Below are 24,112 nucleotides of genomic sequence, written 5' to 3'. Positions count from 1 at the left end.
TAAACTTCACAACAAAGCACGTTGACTTCAATTGAGTCGTCCAAACGCCTTCTTTCCCTCCAATCAAGCGTTCGAGCCACCCCCAATTCTCAAAATGTGGCGCATTCCAACAGACACCCCCCCAAACTGCCATCCCCAATGGCCTCAAAATTGCCGAAGTGACATCCGACACACCGCTAGACGAAGTCTTCAAACATTGGAAAGAAAGCGGCGGCGTAATCCTTAAGAACATGCTCACAGAAGCACAAGCAAACCAAATCACCCACGAACTCGAAGCCCGCCTGGACTCCGTCCAACGTGGCTCGCGAGTGCCGCACCCAGACCTAGCAGCCTTCCACGGCACAAAGACCAAGCGCGCCGGCGACATAATCAACCACAGTCCGACGTTCCGCGAGCTCATCCTCGAAAATGACTTCATCCACACCATCTGCAGGCGCACCTTTACCGAAGGGGGACATAATGGCGACTACTGGCTGTCCGCGGCAACGACGCTGAATGCCTTGGGTCCCCAGCCGGGACAGGTCCTGCACCGAGATCTGACGTCTTACCCGCCGTATGCACAACTTGGGCCCGACGGCACGGAGCCACAGATCAACTTCCTCTTTGCGTTTTCGGATTTCACAGAGGAGAAGGGCGCGACGCGACTTATTCCTGGGAGCAATAAGTGGCCGTTTGACCAGCGCGGCAACATGGGGCAGACAATTCCGGCGGAGATGAAGACGGGCGATTGTTTGCTTATTGGTGGAAAGGTGATTCATGCCATGGGCGAGAACAAGACCGAGATGGAGCGGAAGTGTATCCAGCTTACTGTTATTCCGAGTTTCTTGACGCCATCTGAGGCGCATCCGTTTATTATTACGTTGGAAACTGCGAAAACTTTGTCGAAGAGAGCGCAGAGGTTTGTTGGTTTTAGGTCGCAGTACCCGCGTGGCTCGCCGGGGTTGTGGACCAAGGATTATCTTGAGCTGGCGTTGCATCTGGGGCTGGATGATCTTCAGGGGGCTATGGAGCAGTTGCAGGATGTTATCAATCAGCCTAAGCAGTGGGATACTATTGACTATGAGAATGTTTAGAGATTGGAATTGCAGGCCTATCTAGGATGTTTGAATTACTTGCTTGTTGGAAAGTACATCACAATATATCCGGACAATAATAAAACAAATGAAACAAAATTATTTACTGTGTCCTTAACTCAATAGAGCTGCTGATCTCAAGGTGCTTCAAACTGGGTAGGTCATGTGATCTCCATTTGAATCAACTATTCTTCGAACCGTTGGTTTCCAAGATTTTTCCGATTCAAATCAATCTCGGCAACAAAGAATGAGGTCACTAGACCAAGACCACTCAGGCCCGTCATTGTATAAAAGATGGTCTGGAAACATTTGAGATAAACTCTCAAGACCGGATCAAGGGTTGCAGCTGAAATATCAAGCAACCTCATCTTGTCAATGAAGTTGACAGCATTGGCGGCGTCCCGAAGAGGTGCCAGGGATCCGGTAAGCTCTATTGAAGAGGAGGAGATCGAGGTCGAAAAGGTTGTATTGAAAATGGTTGAAGCAATGGTGAGCCCTACCAGACCTCCGAACATGCGAATAGCTAACAGCAAGCCGATTGCGAGGCCGGTGTCATTGATATCCTTGACACTTGCTTGCATGGGAAGGATACTGAGACGGAGCAATGCAACACCCGTTCCCCACAAGATCGGAAGTCCATAACGCATTGATTCTGATGATCCGACGTTGAACAAAGCGAGTAAACCAGTGCCCAGCGTGAGGATGACCCACGAGAACCGGAGGAGCCACGCATATCCTCCAAATAACGGGACCATCATCATTGAAATAGCTGCAAATACCACACTGGTGATGACAGTCGGCAGTAAGGAGACGGCAGACAGGATTGGAGTTTCGAGTTGCACAGCTTGATATAGCAAAGGTAGATATTGCAAAAGAGATACTAGAATTGCGCCATGGAAGAACACTCCCACCAATGTCATATTCGCAGTCGTGGAATGGAACAGTCGATGAGGAACGATCGGTGACGCTGGGTACGCTTCGTAAAATCCGAAGCCAACAAGCACCACCACTCCCAGAAGCATCGGAAGAAGAGTCTGCCACGAAGCCCACGGGAACAGAGAACCCGCCCAACTGAGAGGCAACACGAAGATAGTAATACCGATAATCATCAGCATCATACCAATCCAATCAAGGCGGGCCACATTGCCGCCGAGAGAGGTATCGAGCTTGACCCGCCGTAAATTGAGGAAGAAAAACAGCAAAGGTGTAGCAACCCCCAGAATGGGCAAATTTAGCCATCCAATCCACCGCCAGCTAGCGTAGGAAGCGAACAGCGCTCCAACGGATGGTCCCAAGATATTACCGATAGCCGAGGGAATGCCCATTAAGCCAAGGTATGTCGAACGCTCCTGCAGCGTCGTCATGTCGGCCAAAATGACTTCGGTGAGAACGTCGATTCCTCCGCCGCCGAGGCCCTGTAATACTCGGCCAACGATGATCGTGTTCATGTTTTTGGCGGTGGAGAAAACGATAGATCCAATGAAGAATAATGCCATGGATACGAAGAGAGGCGGTTTCCTTCCAAATGCGTCGGAGATACCTGCCCATACTGGTTGCAAGGAGAGGCCACATAGCGTGTACGCCAGATTCGCCCAGAAAGACTGTAAATTTGAGCTGCCTAGATCACCGGCTATGGTCTGTTATATAGGTTAGCCTTTGCATCATCGGCGAAGTATGCTTGGAGCAAAAGAGGCATCTTCGTGGCTTACAGGCAGCGCTATACCCAGACATGTTGCGTCCATCTGGAAGACAAAAAGACTGGCGGCGAGGCCAATGAATGCCAAGTGGAAAGACAATGGTTTCTTTGGTGACTGCGCTTCATCGCTCACATCGTTGGCTTCTATGGGTTCGTCCATCTCTTTCTCTGCAGTTTCTGTCTTTTCTGATCTGGGTTCCGCATCTTGTTGAACTGAAACCTCGGGAGCGGATATCTCGGGCTTGTCAGTGCTGGACTGAAAGAAGGCCATTTTGAACACAATATTTCACCGTTCGCGTCAGGGCCAGGGCTAAAGTTGAAGGTGGAGATAAGATGTGCAGTAGCTCGATTGGTAGCTGGTTGCGCCCTGACAAGCGCGGATCATTTGTTCGAGTGTGTTTGGAGTGATCTTTGGATTCCGGAGCCCCTGAGAGAACCTTTTCTAAGGGTTCTGGGAAATTGTTCTGACTCAACATGAATCATCACGTGGAGTACGCCGAACAGGGGGTTTTGAAATAAGGAGAAGGGGCGCATTCAAGAGGTAGGGGCAGGAAATGTAACCTTGGTATGGTAATATACTGATCAAGTACACATTTACATGTACCTACAAAAATTTCCATCTTGGCTGGCGTCGGACAGCACCTCCCACGGGCTGGATTTCTTTAGGGCGATCTCCGGGTCCGCGGGACGGATCCCGGTCAGCGAAGCTACGCCGAAGTAGGAAAATGTCGTGATCAGGCAACGGCAATATCCGCTTCGGGCCGACCCGGTGGATCCGGTGGATCCGGTGGCTCTCCAGTCTTCTTGAATGATACTACCTATGTACATAGTAGGGAGATGTGTCTTCTTCTTTGCGAAGCTCAAGGTCCCCTTCACAATGGCCTTTGGACGAGCATCTGTCCCGAATCCAGATGACACCATCATCCCATTCCATTACTGGGATGACGACCACCACACGCGAGGCCTCTCGTTCGATATCACATTCCGCTTTGACGATGTTTTGGACCACGAAAAGCTCCAAACCTCGCTATCCCGGCTTCTCGAAATTGGAGACTGGCGAAAACTCGGCGCTCGAATACGCAGAAATGAAAAGGGCGAGCTCGAATATCACGTGCCACGGAGCTTCGACGACAAGCGGCCAGGCTTTGCATACTCCGCGGCGGCATATAACACCACGATAGCCGACAATCCACAGGCATCCCGATTGGTGGACCCTCATCGGATTTATACAGACGGACAGGCATCTGTCTTTGGTGTGGGATTTGCGAGTAAGCCGGAGTTCAGATCGTTCATTCGGACTCCTGCTTTCCCGGAGTATTTGGAAGATTGGCTGTCCTCAGATAGTCCACAACTCGGAATTCGCATAATCACCTTCGAAGATGGCACACTTGTTACCGTGTCCTTTCTTCATAGCCTGATGGACATGATGGGTCTCAATGCGGTTCTGGATGCCTGGACTGCTGTGCTTGACGGACGAGAACAGGAGGTGAAGCCCTTTGAGGGATTCTCTCATGATCCACTGGCCGGTCTCAGTGATGCAAAGGCAAGAGTGGTGCAGAAATATGTCTTTGCCGATACACTGATCATTGGTTGGACATGGTTTTTGTTTGCGGTGCGCTACGTTCTCGGGGTCGAGCTATTCTGGCAGCATCGTGAGGAAGAAAGGGTAATTTTCTTGCCGGCAAAACACATGAAACGGATGCGCGAGGAGGCAATGGAAGATCTCGCAGCCAGGCATACCGATGAGAGCAATACCCCCCGCTTCATCAGCGAGGGTGATGTCCTGTTCGCCTGGTGGACACGAGTCGTTCTTCGAGCGGCTAAACCATCACCCAACCGCACAATCAACATGCGAAATACATACTGTTGCAGATCACTTCTGGCAGATCTTGGCCACATTCCATCCGCTAGTTCTGCGTTGGTAACCAACGCCGTCTTTGCAACCTTGACTTTCCTCTCCGTCCACCAGGTCCTCGAAGAACCGTTGAGTTTCACCGCCTCCGAGATTCGCAAGTCTTTGATTCAACAACGGAACATAGAGCAGCTGCAGGCATTGGATTCTATTCAAAGGGAAACACTGGACAATACGCATCATCCGGCGCTGTTTGGGAATCCCAGCATGTACATGATCATGATCTCCAATTGGGCCAAATCAAAGCTTTTCGAACTTGATTTCTCGGCTGCTGTCCAAAAGGAAGGATTGCCATTGAAGAGCCGGACAAATTCGCTGGGCAAACCATCCTCTATCCAGGGCACTGGAACAAAGGGATATGCAACACGCAATACTGGGGTGGTTATCGGCAAGGATGCCGCTGGTAATGTTTGGTGCTTGTATTCCCTGCGCAAAGACCTCTGGCCGGCTGTGGAACAGCAGCTTCGCCAGATGTCCGATGAATATAGAGCATAGCTTTATGAATGGAACATTAGTAGCTTGGTCCACGGGTACTACGCTAAGCTTCCAGTACATCTTCTCACTGTAGTATACACTGTTCAACGTTGATGCCACATTATACAAGGATATCCCTTGATGATGCTCCTGAGAAATAATATACGACAAGATACATACACTCGGATAGATATTCCACTATTTTGAACAAAGGAAATACTTCCAAGTCTATGTGTCACATTCTCTCCCCATCCTCCCTACACATCCGCTCCCATCTCCGTCTCAAAACAGGAGTAACCAGCCACCCAACAACAACACCCATCACTGAATCCACGATCCCAAGCCCCCTCTTTGGGCTCAACCCGGTCATATTCGTGAACAAACAACTAGCAGCCAACGAATCCTCACATATAATAAAGTCCCCCTGATCAACCTTCGCAATAACTCCAAGCGCAACCTTCTCTGACGATGGGAATTTCTTCTCTAGCTCTGCGAACGATGCAAGGTTTGTTCCTTGGATGCGCTTTGTAAGATGCGGCTTGGTGTCTTGCTCGAGTCTGAATCTAGGAGATACAAAGTCTGCTGGGAAGGCGATGTGGATCGTGTAGGTCGTCATTGCGGAGTTGTGACGGAGGAATTCGAAGCGAAGGGTATCTGCGAGGGCTCGGACGGCACTTTTGGCGGCTGACTCGAAGTGTTAGTAAGTCATTCAACAGGAATTCAGAGGCATATTTGAGGCGAAGAGGGACTCACGGGTATACGCGACGCTACCTGGTATGCCCAAGAACGCTGCTGCGCTGTTGATGAATACCAGCTTCCGCGTAGTATGTCCTTTAGGTTCTTTCTGGGTATCGGTGCTGGAGGACTTCCTGTCATTTTCAACCCAAATGTCCAGCATGGCTTTTGCGGCGTAAGCTGTAGAATAGTAGTTATTCTTCATGCAGGAATCGAGCTGTGAGGCTTTGAGGTCGACGAAGAATCCGTTCTCGGCATGGTTTCCACCCGCTGAGCAGTATAAGAAATCGGCGATTCGAGTTTGAGATTTGAAGGCTTCGGAGACCTGGTTATCTGCTAGTTAGAAGAATTCTCCAGGGAAAAGATCCCAGGATCACATACTGCCCCTGCATCTGCCAGATCAACAGGCACCGCATTGATCTCTTGCCGACTGGCATCAGCACAATTTGTGACTATCTCATCCTTTGCGACTTCTAGAGGGCCGAGTCGTCGCGAAAATATAGTTACATGTGCACCTAAGTCGATGTTAGGTGCAAAAATATCGCTGTAGATATTTGACGAGTCAACTGACCTCGGGAAGCAAAGGCATTGGAAATCGCTTTCCCTAACCCACCAGAGCCACCAGTCACAAAGGCTGTCTGCCAAGTATGTCAATATATATCCTCGATATGTGGAATGCGATAGTTACTTTGCCAAATAAGTCCTGGTCAGGCTTCATACTTTGGTTTGGGAGAGAGTAGCCCCAAAACCGGTTCAAGCCGACGAAGTATACGTGGAATTCAATCAGGAAGTTTCGATGTGTGAGTTGCACTCAATGAAGAGTCCGTCAGGGCGAAGGCCATGGGGTTGAAGTCTTACAAAAAGATCAAGTGGATGCGAGCCAATCGGGGCCCGTGCTCCGAGCACATCGAGTAAACCGCGCCGGGTCCCGTCCCCGATCTGCAGGCGATATGAGAGATTATGAGTATTCTGTCAACATACCCAATGAGTCCCCGGTGGCTTTCTGCATTGCTGATCTTCTACTACCTAGATATCTTCAATTTCAACCAAAATCACACCCAAAGTCGCTTGATTAGATTCGAATGCACCATTCTTCTGTTTCAATCCGTAGGATTTCGCCATGAGATCCTCCACTGCCAGCTGACAAATGTTTTTCCTGTTGTAGTGGCTTCGCACAATGAATTGTATTTCGAGCGATTAGATAATACCAGAGTCTTGAAGATCATTGATTGGATCGAATTTCGCTCTTTGCCTCCATCCCCGCTTTCAATCTGGACCGGGCCGTGCGCCTTCCTCACGGATAGTTCCCCACCTGGACTAGTGCATGTTTCCATACACCTTAGCCTCATCCCTCAATTCTGACCCCATGCGATCGTTCAAATCGTCTGGTCGAACAAAGGAAGACCTACAGATCGCGTGGTAACTTCGACCTTTTGAACCTTTTGACAGACGAGAAACCTTACCGGCACTACGTTGAGTATGTTTTAGTCTTTAATTCACTAGGATGTAAGGTAAGGGATAGTTCCGCTCACGCTAGTGCAATCGTCATGTTTCACGCTCAATGCCATCGTCTTGTGGATGGACGCCTAGCGAGGCTTGCCTCTAAAGCCAGACCCAGCTAGTGCTGACATACATGGAATGTGACGAGCGCGGGAATCCTCCAATTCAAGAACTCCACTGGACCTGCCAAGTCACTTTCATTGAGGCAAAAAGTACGGTGGGTAGTACCCAGCGCTGCACCCAAAACCACACTAGACAGGGAAGTAGATGTTGTCTCAAGGTGGTATTTATCCAAAAAGAAAAGTCGTCCTTCAAACGGCCCCCAACACAAATTGGCTATAATCCCACGCTGGGCACAGTCCTTGTCATACTTTCTAGTGCAACAAAACAACTTTACATGGCTATCAACTGGTCTCTAGAAAGCTTAGTAAAATGACTAGAGAGACAAATAGAGATGAGTACACTGGTAAGTGACATGTCAATTGCAGTCAAAGAAAAGAAATGCTAATGTGACCAATCACTTCAAAGTCTGCGACCAATGTCGATCCAGGAAGATTCGCTGCAGTAGAGAGAAACCATCATGCAGAAATTGTACCCGCCTTGGACTACAATGTGAATGGTCTGGTCAAGGCAAAAAGTGCAATCAAACAACGCTCCTGTATGTGTGCCGCACTTCCGTCTATGCGTGCCGATTCTAACTCATAATTTCACAGAAGCCGTACTATTCTTGGGATGGGAAGTCGCATCCAACACCTTGAAGTAAGTCAAGAATAATGCAAATAGTGTTCTTGAGCTGCCTGTTACTGATCAGAATAAAAGAACACAATAGCAGACACACAAAGATCATTGAAACAACTCCTCGACGAGCAACGGGTAACCCCGCCAGATTCTGCAGGACGTTCATCCAGCCCTCCAGGACCGAGACCCCGTTTTTCTCCGGAGCAATTCCCAGACACTTTGGAAACAAGGGACTTTAAACGACCTCTCAGTCGATTTCTCTTGGGTCACAATAATGATGAACGGTGCTTTGAATCCACGTCTCTCGAGTCACTCATGCTTAAGATCAAGGACAATATGATAGATGGATGCGACAGTGAAAGCCACACGTTCAAGGAATGCATCTCACAAGCACAACGAAAGATCGATCTTCTTGTTAAACAAGGGGAGGGAGAATGCGCCAAGGATACATCACCACCGACCACACCTCCGTTTGCTATTTTGGATGCTATGATTGAGCCATATTTCTCCTCAATCAACCCTCACTTCCCCATTTGGCAAAAGGAGAAATTTATTTGCATGGCAACCACGTTACGACAATCTCCATCGTCAGAACGAGACCTGGCGTCTATCATCTGCTGCAATAACCTCATTCTCATGGCCATGTCGGCAGACTCATTGTGCTCGAATCGTGGCGAGTCAATGCAGAACAGACAAGGGACCAAGGTTTCCTCAATTGAATTTGACATGATCGCGGGATTTCTTGCCAACACAAGGCGAGCTGTTCAGAGCATTGATCAGCTTGTCTCACCTCGCCTGATCAATGTTCAGGCTCTCTTATCCCTGGTACGTCCCAAATGAATACATATTATCTCTGCCCCTACCTAGTGCGAGGCTTACCATCTGCAGTACATGGTGGCACAGGAGCATTTTTCTATCGGTGTATCCGAGACGTTGTTTTCTCTCGCTGCCCGGTGCGCAAAGTTGACTGGTATCCACCAATGGCAATCTTTCCAAGGTCACCTCAGCGATGAGGACATAAGGGAGCGTCAAAACATCTCGTACTGTTTGTACACGATTGATAAAGCACTGTGCTGGACAGCTGGGTTGTCTCCAAACATACCCGCATCGGATATCCATTTTGAGTCATACGTCGCGTCCTCCGAAGCTAGCCTTGCGTCATCTCTCATCGCAAAATCTGAGCTGGCTAAGATTGAAGAGGCGATTTACTTGGAAATATACGCAAATCAAGTCAAGCCTAAAAATGAAGATGAGATTCGGGGTTTCGCAACCATGAAGTTATCGAAGCTTCAAGTCTGGCTGACGAACTCGGGAATGGACTTTGACATTGTTCAAACACTGCCTGAGACCTCTGCTTCCAAGCTTCAATTAGCGATCAGATACCTGAATGTTCAATTGCTACTCATCTGGCCCCACCAACACCACCCAGACACCATATTTCAACGATGTCAAGAGGTCGCTAGAATGTGCTGAAACTTGTGCTAAGCCTTTGGAACTCACCACCCGACAAAGGCAAGCACGCCGTTTTCCCATCGTAAGTATTGAAGCAGCCATAGCTACTCTCAACACGGATAACTAATGATGCTACGCCCATATAGCTTCGTTGCCTCGCTTCCTCCACTGTATCTCTACGAAGTTCTTTCATCCATCCTCAGCAACAAAGATTCAAAGTCCGATCTCAGCATGCTCCAAGAGTACGTCGACATGCTTGAAACAATCACAGATAGCCGAGCCGACAAGTCTTACAACAGGAGGCTCTACCAACTATCAGTTATCGTGAAAGACGTAACAAGCGCCCGAAAGACCCAACACAAACGGCAAAAGCCAAGCCCGGAATCAACAACAAACACATACTCTATCACAGACCTCCTCTCCCCCCTTGGAAGTCGTTACAGCTACATGGGGTCGGAACTCCAAGAAATTGGCAATTCAGGGTTTGACAGTTCTGTGTTCCAAGACCTAGATACCTCATTTACGTTCCTGAGTCCGCTTAATTCTACAACTGAAGAGCCGGCTCCGGGCCCAGGTGAGTTTATGCCGCACTTGGGGTCCTTTTCTTAAACGGCTCCTGGGTGTGAGATTTTCAATTCATTAGAATACGGTCCTTTTAGATATGCTTTGTGGGGGGAAACGAATTAGATTTATGACCCGCCACTCGTTGCCAAATATCAAGGCTTGTATGTTAGTGCCAGAATGATTTTGACCTGCTTGATGACTTGAAGGGTAGTTTCGTTTATAGAATCGATCTACTTCTTACTTGTATGTTGGAGCATAATTGATCAAGCTCTTTCCATACGTAATGCACCCTACTTCAAAAGTACTGGTCAGATTCTTTCTGATATCATCCCATTATTTTTTACCGATCTTTCTACCTGCATATAGATTACCGTGCTTTTGCTTGTCTTGACACGTTACGGTCGGACTGCGATACAACACCCCACTGAACCGGCACAACAATCTATCCAACGAGAAGGATATATACCGGTCGAACCCTGGCTCAGCAAAGAACCGCCGAAATCAGTTTTACCACCCTTCCACCGACGTAAATTTCGCCAAAACACCATCTTTAGGCGCATGAGTAGCACCTTCCCGCACTTCCAGCTTAGCATCCGGATACTTCAATTCAAATTTGAAACGACCAACGGTAGCAGCAAGCAAACAGGCTAGCTCACCCTTCGCAAAACCCTGTCCGATGCAGCCACGAGGGCCATGAAGAAATGTGAGAAGAGCGTAGTTACTAGTTGCACCACCCGTATTCGCCATACCCGGACCCATGAACCGATCGGGGTTGAACTCGGCCGCATCTGGACCCCATAGCCCCTCGAGTTTGTTGATGACTTCCGGGGCTAGAACAATGGTTGTACCTTTTGGAATAGGCTTGCCCACCAAAGTGGTATCTTTGAGGGCGACACGATTGGTGTTGGGCACGGATGGGTGAAAACGGAGGATCTCGTTGCAGACAGCATGTAGGTAAGGCAGGTTGTCGATCGTGACGGCGTCGATTTGCTCCGGGCTTTCTACAAAAATGGAGGGCAGATTTGCGCGGATTTCTTCACGTAGGCGCGTTTGGATCTCTGGTTTTTTGGAGAGCGTGTAGACAGCCCACTGCATAGCGCTGGCGGTGGTCTCATGGCCTGCAGCGAGGAACGTCATGAGTTGGTCGACCAGCTTTTCTTCGTCGAAGGTAGAGTCACCAGCTATGGCAACAGAGATGATATCCACGCCAGTCTGGGAGCCAGTCTGGGAGCCAGTATTTTTCAGATTTTCCCTCTTTTCTCGAATCATTTGGCGCGCGACATCGCGAATCGTTTGTCTTCCATCTTGGATGTCCTTGTTTCGCTTTGTTGGTAATTTCTGGACCCATGTGATATCGCCGATGATTATGCCAAGTAACAGAAGCATCTTTGTTCCAAAGGAAGGCATGGTAAAGACCTTGTGATAAGACTTGTTCAATTTTCCGGAAGGGTTGCGTAGCGAGTCAAAGTCTTGGTCCATGCCCGCCACGCCGATGATATCGAGCGCTGCACGCCCAACCCAGTTGCTGACTTGTATCGTGTTATCTTCAGCGGGCCCTCTGTGCTGCAGATCCTGTTCTATTCTTTTCACCATCTCTGAGCTCTTGGCCCAAAAAATTGGATAGAGATCTTTGATGTGGCGGTACGAGAACGCTGGCATCAAGCTTTTGCGTTGGACCTGAACAGAAGAAGGTGAGTGAATGCAAGCATAAGGCCGACAAAATAATCACGTCGTACCTTATGCTCTTCTCCCTCTGCAAGTAGAAGGCCGTGTCCAACTATGGGGTACAAGAATTGTTGTATTGTTCGAGGTTTAGCAAAATCGTAAGCCTTGTTTACCAATATCTCTCTCAAGGCGGCAGTGCTCGTCGGAAAGACCCTCTCCAAATTTCCGACAATATAATAACGGATCAGACCATCATTTGGCATATTGTGCGCCCATTTCTTCATTGGTTCAAAAGGCGTATCGATGAAGATAGACTCGCCATTTCCTCTAAGCCAGTGTCTATCCTACTCAATGTCAGATTCAATGTATTGGCCGTGCGCTCACCTCGACTCACTTACTGGCGGTGTCTGTATTTGTTTTAGTGGTGTAAACAGAGCTGGGTACAACGACACATTGTATATCAACTTGAACAGCGTGTGATAGAAAATACAGCAATAAGGGTCAGCAGTCTCGAGTCGTAGATAGCATGCTCTGGCTTGAAATACACTGCTGCTGCTGCACCAATATACAGAATACCAAAATTATCTCCTAAGCGACTCATCCTGGCGGTCAAAGTGAGTGTGTTTTCCAAGACGTCAAATCAGCATGCAACGATGGTCCTCGTGGGCGGCCGGTGCACACTCTTTATTTTTCAAGAAGAGCAGCACATTAAACTGGCACGGACACTATAGCATAACTATGGTGGTATGGTTATGGCACCATGGGATCTGACATGTCGCAAGGGAGAGATAGACGACGCACTTCGCTCCGGTCGGCCCGTCTTTGGAGGGACTCCCTGGATCGGGGGCCGCACCGAAACCCCACTCGGTGGCCTGCCAAACAAGCAGGCTCGGCGCATTAGCAGTCCGACATCCTGGTCTGATACTAGAATTTAGGAAACATCCCATGATCCATGCATTCACGGTATTTCTGATTCTCAGTAATCAATTGCTTTGGGTTGGTGAGTTTCTCAGGCAGTTTTCCCTTTAAAATCCTTATGCTTTGTAAACTTATGTACAGTTGACGCTCAATACAGTATAGTGCAGGCGTCAATACCTTACCCGATACAGATTCCATAACGCATTGCATTGTGACAATACAAGGGAAAGAATGATTCAAGATTAGTTGAAACATGGTCGTTACAGTGCGAACTACATAGGACGGGCATAGCCAGTTGAGTACTTTGATGGGTCGGATTTTGAATACTATACAGAATGTGCAGAATAGATGTGTCGGTACAAATCGTTCCGCGGGACTGCATCGCGTATAGAGGCGATTTCTTTTTCTTCTTTTTCTTCTTTTTCTACTTTGAAGAGCCTGTTTGCCAAGTAATATAATCCATTACTGATGAGCTGGATTTTGGCTCGATCTATTGCTTTGTGGGAGGCATAGTGATGGATGGAAGATAGGAAGATGCGGTAGTAAGAAAAGCGGGTGGCACACTCGCCTATGAATGACATTACAAATTTACATTACAAAAAATTGCCTTGGGCCACACACTACCTATACTGTCTTTCTCCCATTTAAATGCTAGATTACTATGGTTAATATGACGAGTTTTGTTCTACAAGACCTTGGAAATCCAAGAACTGACGTCACCCAACAGAGCTGTAAAACAAGCTTCTGCAATTCACTAGATTATTCATAGATCGCTTCCAAGGTTTTCAACCTGCTGAGAAATCGCTTAGTTCCTGGGTTTCCTACTGAGGTCTGCATATTTGCGCTTGGAAAATACCAACGATTCAAATAGTTTCACTCGACTTTGAGAATTCTCCTCATTCTCTGACATACTATCACTCGTATGTTGGCAAGCCAGCAACGAGGCAATCCTCTAACGACGTCCAGCCAGGCTGTCCACAAAACTCTTGTAGAAGCTTCTTTCCCCTGCTGACCTCCACGAACTCGTGCAGACAGCGGCCTTCGTCGGCTGGTGGACCGGGAATCTTATGGTTATCCGGTTGAATTTTGCGAATGATCTCCACAACTTCAGTCCAGTTGAATGGTGCTGCCATAGCAAAAATGCGTTCCGACTTTATGTCTGGATGAAGAAGAGCGGCAATGTGGAGATATGCTGCATCTTTGACACTCACGTACCACACTGAACACTGTTAGTACAGTATAAGTGAGAGTTGGAAATGCACTCACTGGGGGGAACATATACATGAAGTCCCCGTAACCCTTTACAAGTGCACTTGTCATGCCCATACTTCCCATCGGTCCACCAGCCTCGGGGTGAACGCGAGGGCCGAGCTTATATAAAGTCAGTGATGGGTATCTAGCCAAAAGGAAATTGGCAATACTTACACACCAATAAGGCACAACCCTATTAAAAACAAAAGAGGGCTTGTGATTCTCCACCCATTTCACTGCTTCTCTTTCTCCCTCGGTTTTCGAAGCGGCATATAAAGACGCCCCCATCATACCTGGGATCTCAGGTGTGTTGTTCTGGACAGCAGCAACAGCCTCGGAGTTGAATGAATCTGGTACTTGTTAGCACGATGTCGTATCCTAATGTCTAGGACATGCCTTTGTCAAATTGAGCGGGTGAATTCGCCGCGGGCGTCACACATGCAGAGGCAGAGGACGTCAGTACCACACGTTTGACTGAGGGTGATTCCGCAGCGACTTCGAGCCAAGTCAGAGTTCTTTTCACTGTTTTCTCGACGATGGTCGGGTCATCTTCAAAGGACATATCCATTGCCTAACAATAGTTAGTCCCGCGCCATTTCCACTTCGGTACCAACTTAAATCCCATACCACCAAGATCACGCCATCTACATCGTCTAGCAAAGGAGCTATGCCCTCGCGATCATCTAATTCAGATAGGATGACAGACTCGAAGAGATCGCCATACTTGCCCTTGAAATGCCCGTCTAGCCATTGTCGATGTTGACGCACTTGCCCGCGTACAAGGTACCCACGACTTAGCAATAGATCAATTATCTGTGAAGCGAGGTAGCCGTTCGCTCCGGTCACAAGCACTCGAGAACTCGGAGGGAGAGCGTATGCTTTGTCATCCATATTGAACGACACGTTGAATCGGTGCGTATTTGGAACTTCAGAGCACAACAGGAGTTCCTGCTATACCCTGGATACCATGGAAATACAATGAAGATCAACGTGATATAAGACATCTTCGATCATGCAAGAGTTCCTGACACTGACGCGGCTCGGGCCGTCAACCCGAGCGACCGGACCGCCTGCCCGGCAAAGAGAGTAGCTTCACATTCTGGTACGTGCTGTTGCCTTCAATAACCTTATACAGATTAGCGTGATTTCGAGTACGAGCCGAGGCAAAGCATGAGTGTCTCGGGGGTAAACGGTTTTCGAATTCTACTATATGTATTGTTTGAAAATCAGAACTCTTCAAACTTCCAAGTTCGAAGTCGAAAGTGATCTCTCGCACTCTCGCCTTCGCACAAACCTCATCAACGTTGTACACCGTCCCAAGCGATGGCCAGACACGCTGGCAGAAGTGTTTTCGTTGAACCGCCTTTTAGACCACTAGGCAATAAAACCTGTGAAGTTCCAGCCGTAATTCCAAGGATCGAATTCGATCTCCAATCAAGATAGCATCATCGATTTCGTTGACATCTCTGTTCTTGAATACAAGATTAGCGAGTGTGATTCTTTCCGGCTGTATGTGGCGGGTATTAGGGGTGAATTAAACCTGCTCCCCAGGGTAGTTACTTTCAATGATACGATTCCTAACCTGACGGAAAATCTCGTCATAGGTCTTTGCTTTTGCTTACTTACAGAGTCTATATTATATTTTGACTTGATCTAGTTTTGAAGGCTTTGAAATTCGTTGTAGCGCTTGTCGGGAGACTCCCTAGCATTTTTTAGTATGCCGTACTCTATAAAAAGATCACTCCGAAGTGTGACGCATGACTTCATGACTGACCTGGAGAACTGACTTGGAGTGCGGAGGGATGTCGGAGTTGTGGATCGGGAATCACTAGGGACACAACAGCTTTAGAAAGCTGTTGTGTCCCTAGCGTTAGTGGTTCCCTTTTGGATCTATGTAATTAGATAATACGACTTAGTCATCCTGTGTATCAGTCAGCACACGGTGTTTTGCGTGTGCTGGGAAGATAGAAAATGGTCAGACAGTTACACCTGAGCGACGAGTCCATTGGTTGATGAGAATACGTCTGGTTACGTGATCAGAGAAGGGACTGTGATCACATGATATGGAGGTCACGTGGGAGAAAATTATAAGGGCTTCTCCCTCCATAGTTTCTTCTTTCTCTCTCCACTTTAGTTGTTTCCGTTCAATGCACCTGGTTGTTTTCTTCCAGCTTGGCTCTACGTAACAATTCCTGGGTAGTGAGGTCCAAAGTAGAAAGTGCGTGCGATACTCATTCCGGGAGAAATCAGATCTTAGTGTTACATGCCAGAAAGCTAATCAACGATCAACTTGGACGAAGGTATCAAGACTGAGGAGGGAAGAAGAACATCAGGGAGGAGAGAGAGTCTAAATACATGGGCAAGCGAGTAAACAAACACCTGAGGCAGACAACTCGTGAATGGTAACGCCTGAGGTTATTTCCAAGTCTTCCTCCTTCGTCTTCTCCACTACGTCACATTCGTCACAAGTCCCCCAGGAGCGGGCAAGCCTTTTGCTGGGATCTGCTTACTCCCCATCCTACGCTCGGAGTGATGAGGGCTCTCAGGTCACTCGGCGGATACCCCCTACTATCCACGCCACACTCTTAGCATCTATATATATAAGTGCTTTTCAAATGGTTTGTTTCACCAGACACGGAGAAAATCCACCAAAGATTGTCTTTCATTCAAGTCAGTGAATATAATTATCAGTTATTTGTAATTATTGATCTACTTTCTAGATTCGTCCTTGATCACAAACTCTATGATATGCTAAGCTTGCGACACTTATTGGAGAGAAAATGGCTGAAGTTCTCTAGTGTCCACGGGCCTTTGCTTAAACATTCACGTCAACAAGTCAGAGCGTGTAAGAAAAGCAAAAAAAGACTGCTCGTTAAACATGATTCTGGTATTTGAATCAACTCTAAATATACATACCCTCCTGACCCATAAGGGGTGTAGCGATGGCCGCATTCACGGTGTAATCCTTGCCACTCAGATCACAGAGTCCATGTAGTGAGCTTATCACCGGGAGAATACAATGAGTGGATTTCAGGATTTGCCAAGGCTTCGAAGCTGGGGATCGATGCAATCAAGCCTTGGTGCATTTGAAACACTAGAATGCTTCACAGTACGCGACGTATACCTTCGATGGCGCCCGGCATCGCTCCTTGTATTCTTGAGTTGATGAGGCCGACTCAGCCTTTCGCTCCTTCGGACATTTGGGGTGCAGTTTTCATGTCGATCGAAGAGGCTTGAATGATTTTCTTTGCTTGAGGGGCTCTTGGACTGCTTTGAGATCTCCCCGAAGTAACGTTGTTTGACTGCGCTCAAAATTCTTCCGGAAAATGAATCGTGGATACGGTATGACGGTCTGACAAGCTGGCAAGACGCGACTGGGGGAGTTAGCAATGGGAGGTTGAGGTTGATGCAAGATGGAAGTTTGGCATAGAGACAAACAGGACAATCGTGGCCTGGGATAAACAGAAATCCCCCACGATTCCGATCTTCCCTTCTTCCTTTCTCCAGCTCTGATACTTTCGTTGATGGTACCGAATCGAATCGTCTTTTCGTCTGACATGTAACATACGGCTCCATGGCAGTTTTTGAGAGTCTCTCAGCTTGAACAAATGACGATCATCTTCAGAGGTCCACTTTCTGCGCGTGGTAGTTTGCCGTGCTTGTACAGTCGTAGCTTGTCGAACAGGATTCTCTATTGATATGGTGCTTGTTGCAATGATACCATATGCGTGCTGTAATGTTTTAGTTGAAAGTTGAATTACCGCAAGATTTTCTTTGAGAATATCGGCATCGGCAGTACTTACGCTGTAGAAACGCTTCAGATACCTGATCGCATTCCCGAGCCCGGCTAGATGATTATCTGCATAGTCCTCTTCGCCATGAAATGATGAATTTTCGGCTTCTGGTCGATTCGTTCGTCTTCCTCGTGACTTGGTCGCACTTATGGTAGTTAAATACGGGTACCGGCGTCGTTTCGGGGAAGGGATACTAAGGTCCTCCAAGGCTCGCTTCCTTCGATTTGCAGTAAACTGCATATGCTCGTCTTCAAAGACATCGAAGACTCTCATTGTTCCAGGTCCATCTAGGCCAGTCACAGAAGCCGTACTACTGACTCGGGAGGAAGGATAAAGCGCAACCTCCTCGGGGTAACTGGGGTAATTATCGGCAGCTGGTGCATCCTTGGGATAGGTATCAGGCGAAACAGGCCGAGAGAACCGATCAATTTCCGATGCTGGGGATATCGTATCAATCAAAAAGCCTTGAAGCAAAATGTCAAGAATATAACTTACCGAAGTTCATTACTCTGTCCTCTTCTTCTAGCACATTGTTCTCTAGGCTGTAGCCGCTTGCTTCTTCTCTGGAGGTGTTCAGTTGCTCTGCTACAGCCATGGTCTGGGTTTCCGAACCAACCGAAGAAAACCTTTGCAGGGAATTCGGTGTTGGCTGCCAGAAATCTTGATGATTTAGCGTTACCATGGTGAACGCAAGGATCTTTAGATAGAGGAGAGTTGAAGTAGGAGATAGCGAGATTGGAGTTAACAGGATGTAGAAAAAAAGTTGCACGGAAGTGAGCCTTGGCCTTTTGATATTCCAGGCGTCATTGTTCTTTACGCCTATCGTACTACGAAGCGAAATGTAAGAAGATCGGTAAAGCTTTCAGCTCCATAGCCAATGCAGCATGGTAATGACACCACATGTGTTATCGGCGCAGATCCTCAACCCTTTGCTGTGGCCAATTGAAAACCCGTTCTATCTCGTAGTGGATGGACTGGAGGAAGCGCTCCCAGGAACACTAGCATGATATGGACTGTGTGGGGGACTTCTTTTCCAGATTTATACTCGGACCGATGGTTGATGTCTCCACTTTGCTTAGCACGGCGTATCGATGCAGTCGAGGCCTATGGCAGGGAACGTGAGAATATTTGCCCAATGGAGGCAGTATTTGATGTTCCTAGGATCGAGCCAGCCCCGGACATAGAGATTCGAAGGCAATGAGGGCATTCGTGTTAGAGTCTATTGGATGGACGGCGGGATAGAGCCTGCATTGTGAAGGAAAGAGTGGACGATGAGATATCTAACATCTCACCCAAGTTAGAAGACTGGTTGAGTCGAGCAGCTGAAAGTTCGAAGACCGAGCCGAAAGTTACTATAGCACCGCGAGAATACGTCATTTCCTTGCTCCGCTCCCAGGGGCACGAGTAGGCAGCAGTGCGGTTATTGTCGGAGCATGTGAAAGAACAGAGAGGTAGGATGAGATCGAATGGGCCGGTCGGCCTGAGCATTGGGGTGAGCGATCAGGCTGCTCAGGGAGCAGCTCAGGGCGGCGGGGTGACTAACTCACCCTGTGCACCGGGAGTCGATCGCTTCCCGAGGCGACAGTTTGACCGTCACCTAGATTACTCATGGATCCAATCCTCGATTTGTTCAAATAGAACAAGGAGTGATTAAAGCCTACTACTAGACTCCATCACAGCCCCAAATTTGGCATACGCCATTGAAAGAATGATAACCATAGAAGCGTATCGGTGATAAAGCATTCCTCCCAGCTGATTCCCATTTTGTAACATATCGGACCCAACCCTGCACATCACCAGTATCAAAACATAAGCGCAAGCCATCAAACATTGATGGAGGCATCGACGGTCACCGGGCTCACCAATCCGACAGTCTCTGTCCGGATCTAACGCACCGAGAACCTAGCAGCACTCCTCACAGCACTCGAAGCAGAGGAGTCCAGCACAACTGCAAAACATCAGCTAACTAGCCAAAACACATTAGAGCCATGAAACTTACAGTCCACAGCAAATATCACCCGCGCCACCACCGCGCAGCTGCATCCGGTCGTCCTGTAAGGTTTGTGGCACGTTAGCGGACACCTCCCTTCCATATCGCGTTCGAGTGTAGTCTTCTGCTTACAGACTGCTTGGTCTCCACATGAGTGGTAGATGGAGCCGATGGGCTTCTCGGCTGTTGGTTTTGGACGGTGGAGGGAGGGGACGTGGTAGTAGAGGTATCCCAGGTCGACTTGGGGGAATCCTTCCGGGTGAAGCGGGAGAACAGTGCGTTGAACATTTTGTGGTTTTCTTGTGGATAGGAGAGTGAGATTATGATAGATTGGCAGATGAATGAGAGTAATGGAGTTGCGGTTTGAAGTAGTTGAGTAGGTTGAAGAGGGAAGGAAGGGAAGGGTTGGTGTGGGACGAGGGTGCTTTCTATACTTATACTTTCCGGGAATTTACATATGACTTTGGAAATGGAATCGGTGTGCAGGGGAATTTTATGGATTATCACGCAGAACGGGTATTCTTTCTCCGAGGATGTCGGTCTTGAGTACTATCCATCGGTTCATGTTCTTTGACTCGTCAGAGGCTCAGAGCCATCAGACCGAGGTGGTACGGTTTTTGTTGAGAGGTGAGACTCGGTTTTTTATTCCGAATTAGATCTACATGTTGCCTACGAATGAGCTGAGCGAGATGATAAGGTATCATAAGGGGGATAGCCGAACAGCTAGTTGTAGTTGAAGTCTACACAGTAAGATGACCTCGGCGATACTTTGGTTAGACATCGTGTACTGTTAGGTTAGTAGCAACATGTAGCAGTGACTGCTAGAATCTACTTATTGCATGTAGGATCTAGAGCTGCCCGAAGAGCACGAGGTGATAGTTATGCCGCATCTCTATCATAGACAAGACCAACCCCAGGGCAGATAAATCAACCAAGTATGGAACACTTCAAGCGTGTACCTGTAAGGGTTAAGTGAACGGGACATGTGTCATGTGTACAGTACCTTCTTCAAATGATACCAACAAAATTCCTCTGTATAGGCCGTTGTATTCTTCCCGCCAACTGGCGAGGCTATCCCCACAAAGTGCCCCACGAACTAACAACCAATCAACACTCAGCAACTTTAATGCCTCAGGCCACCCTAAATTTTCCATCTCCAACCATCCAGACCAACCTCAATATCCAATACCAAAACCCTCACCAACCACAAAAACCCTTTACAAAAGACCCAATCAAAATGTCAACCGAAGACCCTCAAACAACCCTCCACCAAACCCGCGAAGCAGACTACAAACGCTTCAAAAACTACGCCGCCTACACCTTCCTCATCGGCGCCCCGATCCTCCTAGCCCTCCCACCCCGCAAACTCGACCCCCTCTCCGTGCTCGTCATCTGCTCCTTTGGCTTTTCCGCAAACCACCTAGCCACCGAACACACCGGCAAAAGCCTAATCGACCGACTAGACGCGCGGATCTCGCGCGTCCAAAACGTCTTCTCGGACCTACCGAGCGAGCGCGCACAGGAGATCCAGGAGCGGCTGCGCGCGGCGCGGGACGCACAGCTTGCACAGGCGCAGCAGGAGCAGTTGCAGGCGCGGATTGCGGCTTTGGAGGGGAAATTGGAGGGAGGGAAGGAGGATGGGTCTTTGAGTGCGGAGATTGAAAAGCTGAAGGCTAGACAGATGCAGGAGAAGGGCGTTGTGCAGAGGGTTTGGATGGGGGGTGAGAGTGAGGGGTGGAAGGAGAGGAGGTTGAGGGAGGAGAGGAAGGCGTTGAGTGAGGGGAAGGGGTATGGGGATTTGATTCAGGAGCATATTTGGGATGTTTGGACTTGGGGTGGGAAGGAGGGGAAGGGTGAGGTTAAGGAGGTTGTCGAAGAGGAGAAGAAGGAGTGATGGTTCTTTTTCTTATTGTGTGTTTTGTATAGCGTTCTTCTTGCTCCACTCTATTGTTGTATTATATTGCTGTCGGCTTGCATTGGGTTTTGGCGTTTGGTAGCACATTGCTTGCCAGGAATCTGTTGCTCTCGTCTTGGGCTGAAATTTTTGTTGATGAATTGTACAATATGTCTGTTTCGATGAGGTTCATGTATGCCTCTGCTCTACCTAGAACCCGGGTGTGCTGGTCTGAATACACTGCACATGTTCGTTCTCCAAGTCGACTGCCCGGAGCATGGTCTACTGTCTTCACATCTTCAGCTAACAACCTAGTAGTCTACAACATCTGTCTACAAAGATCAGCCTCAAGTGTGCGACAACATTGATTCTAAATACATCCATTCTTCAAATAATCTTCGAATCTGGGGAACTCCCCACGACCATGGCATCGCGGGAGCGCCCAAAAATCAAAAGATAGTACATGAATATTTTCCAATTTCTTCGTCCAGAAGCCCACAAGTCCCTCAACGACCATGGCATCGCGAGGAACCCGCAAGACAACCGAATCAACAGTGGACAATTTGCCATTCCTCCACCATCTTCCTTCCGGAAGCCCGAAAAGTCACCCAACCATCATGGCCTGGCGAGGGACTCCCAGGACAACCGTACAAGTACAAACATGAAGTATCTAACAACATGAATAAATCAATGGCACATCCCACCATTCGAGCCGTCGAGAGGGCAAAGTGTATAATTTTCTTGTTTTCGGCGTCGTTGATGTGCCCTCTGCCCCTCTCCGACGGAGCCATGGGAAAACCCAGCCCTAACAATTGTTGGATGCCGGGGGAAAAAACCATGACCGGGACTGCAAGTAACAATTCCCAATTTCCCAATTCCCCTTTAAGGCAAGTAACAATTTCCCTTCATTTCCTCATTTCTCTGTCCCCCCGTCGTTTCCACTGAACTTCCGTCAATCTCGCCTGGTCCTCCCTGCAGACGGGCCGGTTGCACTTGCACCCGTCTACAGTGCTGAAGAAGCTGGGAATATGGATAGGCAGATTTATAGATTATCTGAATAGGTACATTCAACTCTTGGTTTAGAGAGGAATTGCCCGCTGGTCAATCAATTGCTGTGAACTTGTACGGCGCTACCGTGACCTCCTGGAAGGTCAATGGCAAGGAGCACCTGTTTTTCAGCGAGAAGGCCCATCTCGATGGAGGCCCGGAGGGAGGTTCGTATTTCTTGGAGTCTCGTCTTTAGGTCGTGGATTTCACCAGCTGAGCCGTGCCCGAACTCTTGGAAGAGTGGCGGTGCATCGGGCATCTCGATGTCGTTCTATATTCATTGTTAGCATTTGCTCTGTCAGGGAAAGAAGGGGAGAAGGAGTATTGGCTTACTGGCTCATACGATGGGGCATCCATCATCTCAATGTCGTAGTTCTGAGGTTGTTGGCCGCGCAAGGTCTTCTGGCGTCGTGGCTGCCGACGCGAGTGTGGACCAGGGTGGGCATCCACCATCTCAATGTCGCAGTTCTGAGGTTGTTGGCCGCGCAAGGTCTTCTGGCGTGGTGGTTGCCGACGCGAGTGTGGACCAGGGCGGGCTCTCACGGAGGTACGTCTCACTCCTTGGTCAACTCGACTTTGGCTCTATGGTTGTAGTTAGTATCATATCATCAATGTAAATGAGGGGGAATGGAAATACTTACAACATCTTCCCGTTTAGTACGGTGGAAGTCTGGTCTGAAGTTCTTGCCCTTGTAGCAATTGGCATTGGCATGTTGGTTCTTGTTTCCACGGTAATGTTGAGCTCCATTGTTCTGATAATTTCGAGGCCCAGTGGGCACGAAAGACGAGTTTGGGTTCATGTTTCCGTTGTCTCTGGTACCAGTGGGTTGATAGTTGTTGGGGTTGCCCCAGCCAATAACTCCTTGACTATTTCTTGCAAAGGGGACCATTCGATTGAGCTCCGAAGCACCGGATTTATACTTGGAGAAGTTGCCTAACCTCTGTTTTTGACGTGTTTTCCACTTACACGAGTCCAGGTTTGGTTTTGCTCGTCCCTCACGCCTTTTTGGCTTTTTTGGGAGAGACTTGTTTGACTGGGACCTCGATGGGATCTCCGTCTCAAGAGTGCAACCCAGCAAGACCGACACTTAGAGGCAACTCCCTGGTCCGGGCACCTTGCGAGGTAGAGCTGGCTGGGGGATAGTAGAGAGAGTTAGGATGTATGACTTTCTCGTCGAACGTGGTAGAGCCCACGTGGAGTGGTATGAGTAGAACAGATGGCAGGAGGTTTCAACGAAGGATTGTTTGTGGAAGGCCAGTAGATGGCGAGATGCAGTAGCCAGCGAGGTGCCAGTAGATGTGTGATATATGCTTTTGAATCCGGAATCTCGAGGTATATGTCCCAAGGAGTAGATGAGATGCACTAGTAAGTGCTAGATGGGATATAGTGATTGTTGTAGCAAGCAAAG

The 24,112-nt window shown here is 48.4% G+C and overlaps 11 protein-coding genes across 11 annotated transcripts; 4 read left to right on the top strand and 7 right to left on the bottom strand.

Moving 5' to 3' along the window:
- Nucleotides 1-230: 230 nt before the first annotated feature.
- N7515_009503 (monooxygenase sphC) lies at nucleotides 231-1,073 on the top strand (the record flags this gene model as incomplete). Its single annotated transcript, XM_056670247.1, has 1 exon — nucleotides 231-1,073. The coding sequence occupies one exon, from the start codon at nucleotides 231-233 to the stop codon at nucleotides 1,071-1,073; it is 843 nt and encodes a 280-aa protein (XP_056518046.1).
- Nucleotides 1,074-1,258: 185 nt separating this feature from the next.
- On the bottom strand, nucleotides 1,259-3,040 carry N7515_009502 (MFS-type transporter sphD; the record flags this gene model as incomplete). The annotated part of the gene is made up of 2 exons (XM_056670246.1): nucleotides 1,259-2,710; nucleotides 2,783-3,040. 2 exons carry the CDS (start codon nucleotides 3,038-3,040, stop codon nucleotides 1,259-1,261), a joined length of 1,710 nt encoding a protein of 569 aa, XP_056518045.1.
- Nucleotides 3,041-3,646: 606 nt separating this feature from the next.
- On the top strand, nucleotides 3,647-5,176 carry N7515_009501 (acetyltransferase sphE; the record flags this gene model as incomplete). The annotated part of the gene is made up of 1 exon (XM_056670245.1): nucleotides 3,647-5,176. One exon carries the CDS (start codon nucleotides 3,647-3,649, stop codon nucleotides 5,174-5,176), a length of 1,530 nt encoding a protein of 509 aa, XP_056518044.1.
- Nucleotides 5,177-5,390: 214 nt separating this feature from the next.
- Nucleotides 5,391-6,608, bottom strand: N7515_009500 (short chain dehydrogenase/ reductase; the record flags this gene model as incomplete). Its single annotated transcript, XM_056670244.1, has 5 exons — nucleotides 5,391-5,839; nucleotides 5,909-6,215; nucleotides 6,272-6,405; nucleotides 6,462-6,528; nucleotides 6,579-6,608. The coding sequence occupies 5 exons, from the start codon at nucleotides 6,606-6,608 to the stop codon at nucleotides 5,391-5,393; spliced, it is 987 nt and encodes a 328-aa protein (XP_056518043.1).
- A 1,835-nt stretch (nucleotides 6,609-8,443) lies between these two features.
- On the top strand, nucleotides 8,444-10,189 carry N7515_009499 (transcription factor sphG; the record flags this gene model as incomplete). Its single annotated transcript, XM_056670243.1, has 4 exons — nucleotides 8,444-8,953; nucleotides 8,996-9,517; nucleotides 9,592-9,662; nucleotides 9,727-10,189. 4 exons carry the CDS (start codon nucleotides 8,444-8,446, stop codon nucleotides 10,187-10,189), a joined length of 1,566 nt encoding a protein of 521 aa, XP_056518042.1.
- Nucleotides 10,190-10,651: 462 nt separating this feature from the next.
- Nucleotides 10,652-12,410, bottom strand: N7515_009498 (cytochrome P450; the record flags this gene model as incomplete). Its single annotated transcript, XM_056670242.1, has 4 exons — nucleotides 10,652-11,821; nucleotides 11,881-12,153; nucleotides 12,208-12,273; nucleotides 12,300-12,410. 4 exons carry the CDS (start codon nucleotides 12,408-12,410, stop codon nucleotides 10,652-10,654), a joined length of 1,620 nt encoding a protein of 539 aa, XP_056518041.1.
- A 1,231-nt stretch (nucleotides 12,411-13,641) lies between these two features.
- N7515_009497 (cinnamoyl-CoA reductase) lies at nucleotides 13,642-14,869 on the bottom strand (the record flags this gene model as incomplete). The annotated part of the gene is made up of 6 exons (XM_056670241.1): nucleotides 13,642-13,886; nucleotides 13,943-13,946; nucleotides 13,994-14,098; nucleotides 14,153-14,328; nucleotides 14,417-14,549; nucleotides 14,606-14,869. 6 exons carry the CDS (start codon nucleotides 14,867-14,869, stop codon nucleotides 13,642-13,644), a joined length of 927 nt encoding a protein of 308 aa, XP_056518040.1.
- Nucleotides 14,870-17,361: 2,492 nt separating this feature from the next.
- Nucleotides 17,362-18,454, bottom strand: N7515_009496 (uncharacterized protein; the record flags this gene model as incomplete). The annotated part of the gene is made up of 3 exons (XM_056670240.1): nucleotides 17,362-17,709; nucleotides 17,782-18,209; nucleotides 18,268-18,454. 3 exons carry the CDS (start codon nucleotides 18,452-18,454, stop codon nucleotides 17,362-17,364), a joined length of 963 nt encoding a protein of 320 aa, XP_056518039.1.
- Nucleotides 18,455-19,674: 1,220 nt separating this feature from the next.
- On the bottom strand, nucleotides 19,675-20,050 carry N7515_009495 (uncharacterized protein; the record flags this gene model as incomplete). Its single annotated transcript, XM_056670239.1, has 3 exons — nucleotides 19,675-19,720; nucleotides 19,772-19,824; nucleotides 19,895-20,050. The coding sequence occupies 3 exons, from the start codon at nucleotides 20,048-20,050 to the stop codon at nucleotides 19,675-19,677; spliced, it is 255 nt and encodes an 84-aa protein (XP_056518038.1).
- A 949-nt stretch (nucleotides 20,051-20,999) lies between these two features.
- On the top strand, nucleotides 21,000-21,656 carry N7515_009494 (uncharacterized protein; the record flags this gene model as incomplete). The annotated part of the gene is made up of 1 exon (XM_056670238.1): nucleotides 21,000-21,656. The coding sequence occupies one exon, from the start codon at nucleotides 21,000-21,002 to the stop codon at nucleotides 21,654-21,656; it is 657 nt and encodes a 218-aa protein (XP_056518037.1).
- Nucleotides 21,657-22,761: 1,105 nt separating this feature from the next.
- N7515_009493 (uncharacterized protein) lies at nucleotides 22,762-23,593 on the bottom strand (the record flags this gene model as incomplete). The annotated part of the gene is made up of 3 exons (XM_056670237.1): nucleotides 22,762-22,974; nucleotides 23,037-23,285; nucleotides 23,345-23,593. 3 exons carry the CDS (start codon nucleotides 23,591-23,593, stop codon nucleotides 22,762-22,764), a joined length of 711 nt encoding a protein of 236 aa, XP_056518036.1.
- Between the last annotated feature and the right edge of the window lie 519 nt (nucleotides 23,594-24,112).

Source organism: Penicillium bovifimosum (assembly GCF_028826915.1).
Source record: "Penicillium bovifimosum strain IBT 22155 chromosome Unknown utg000007l_segment0_segment0, whole genome shotgun sequence".
Lineage (NCBI taxonomy): Eukaryota > Fungi > Ascomycota > Eurotiomycetes > Eurotiales > Aspergillaceae > Penicillium > Penicillium bovifimosum.
This window is presented reverse-complemented; position numbering and strand designations above follow the sequence as displayed.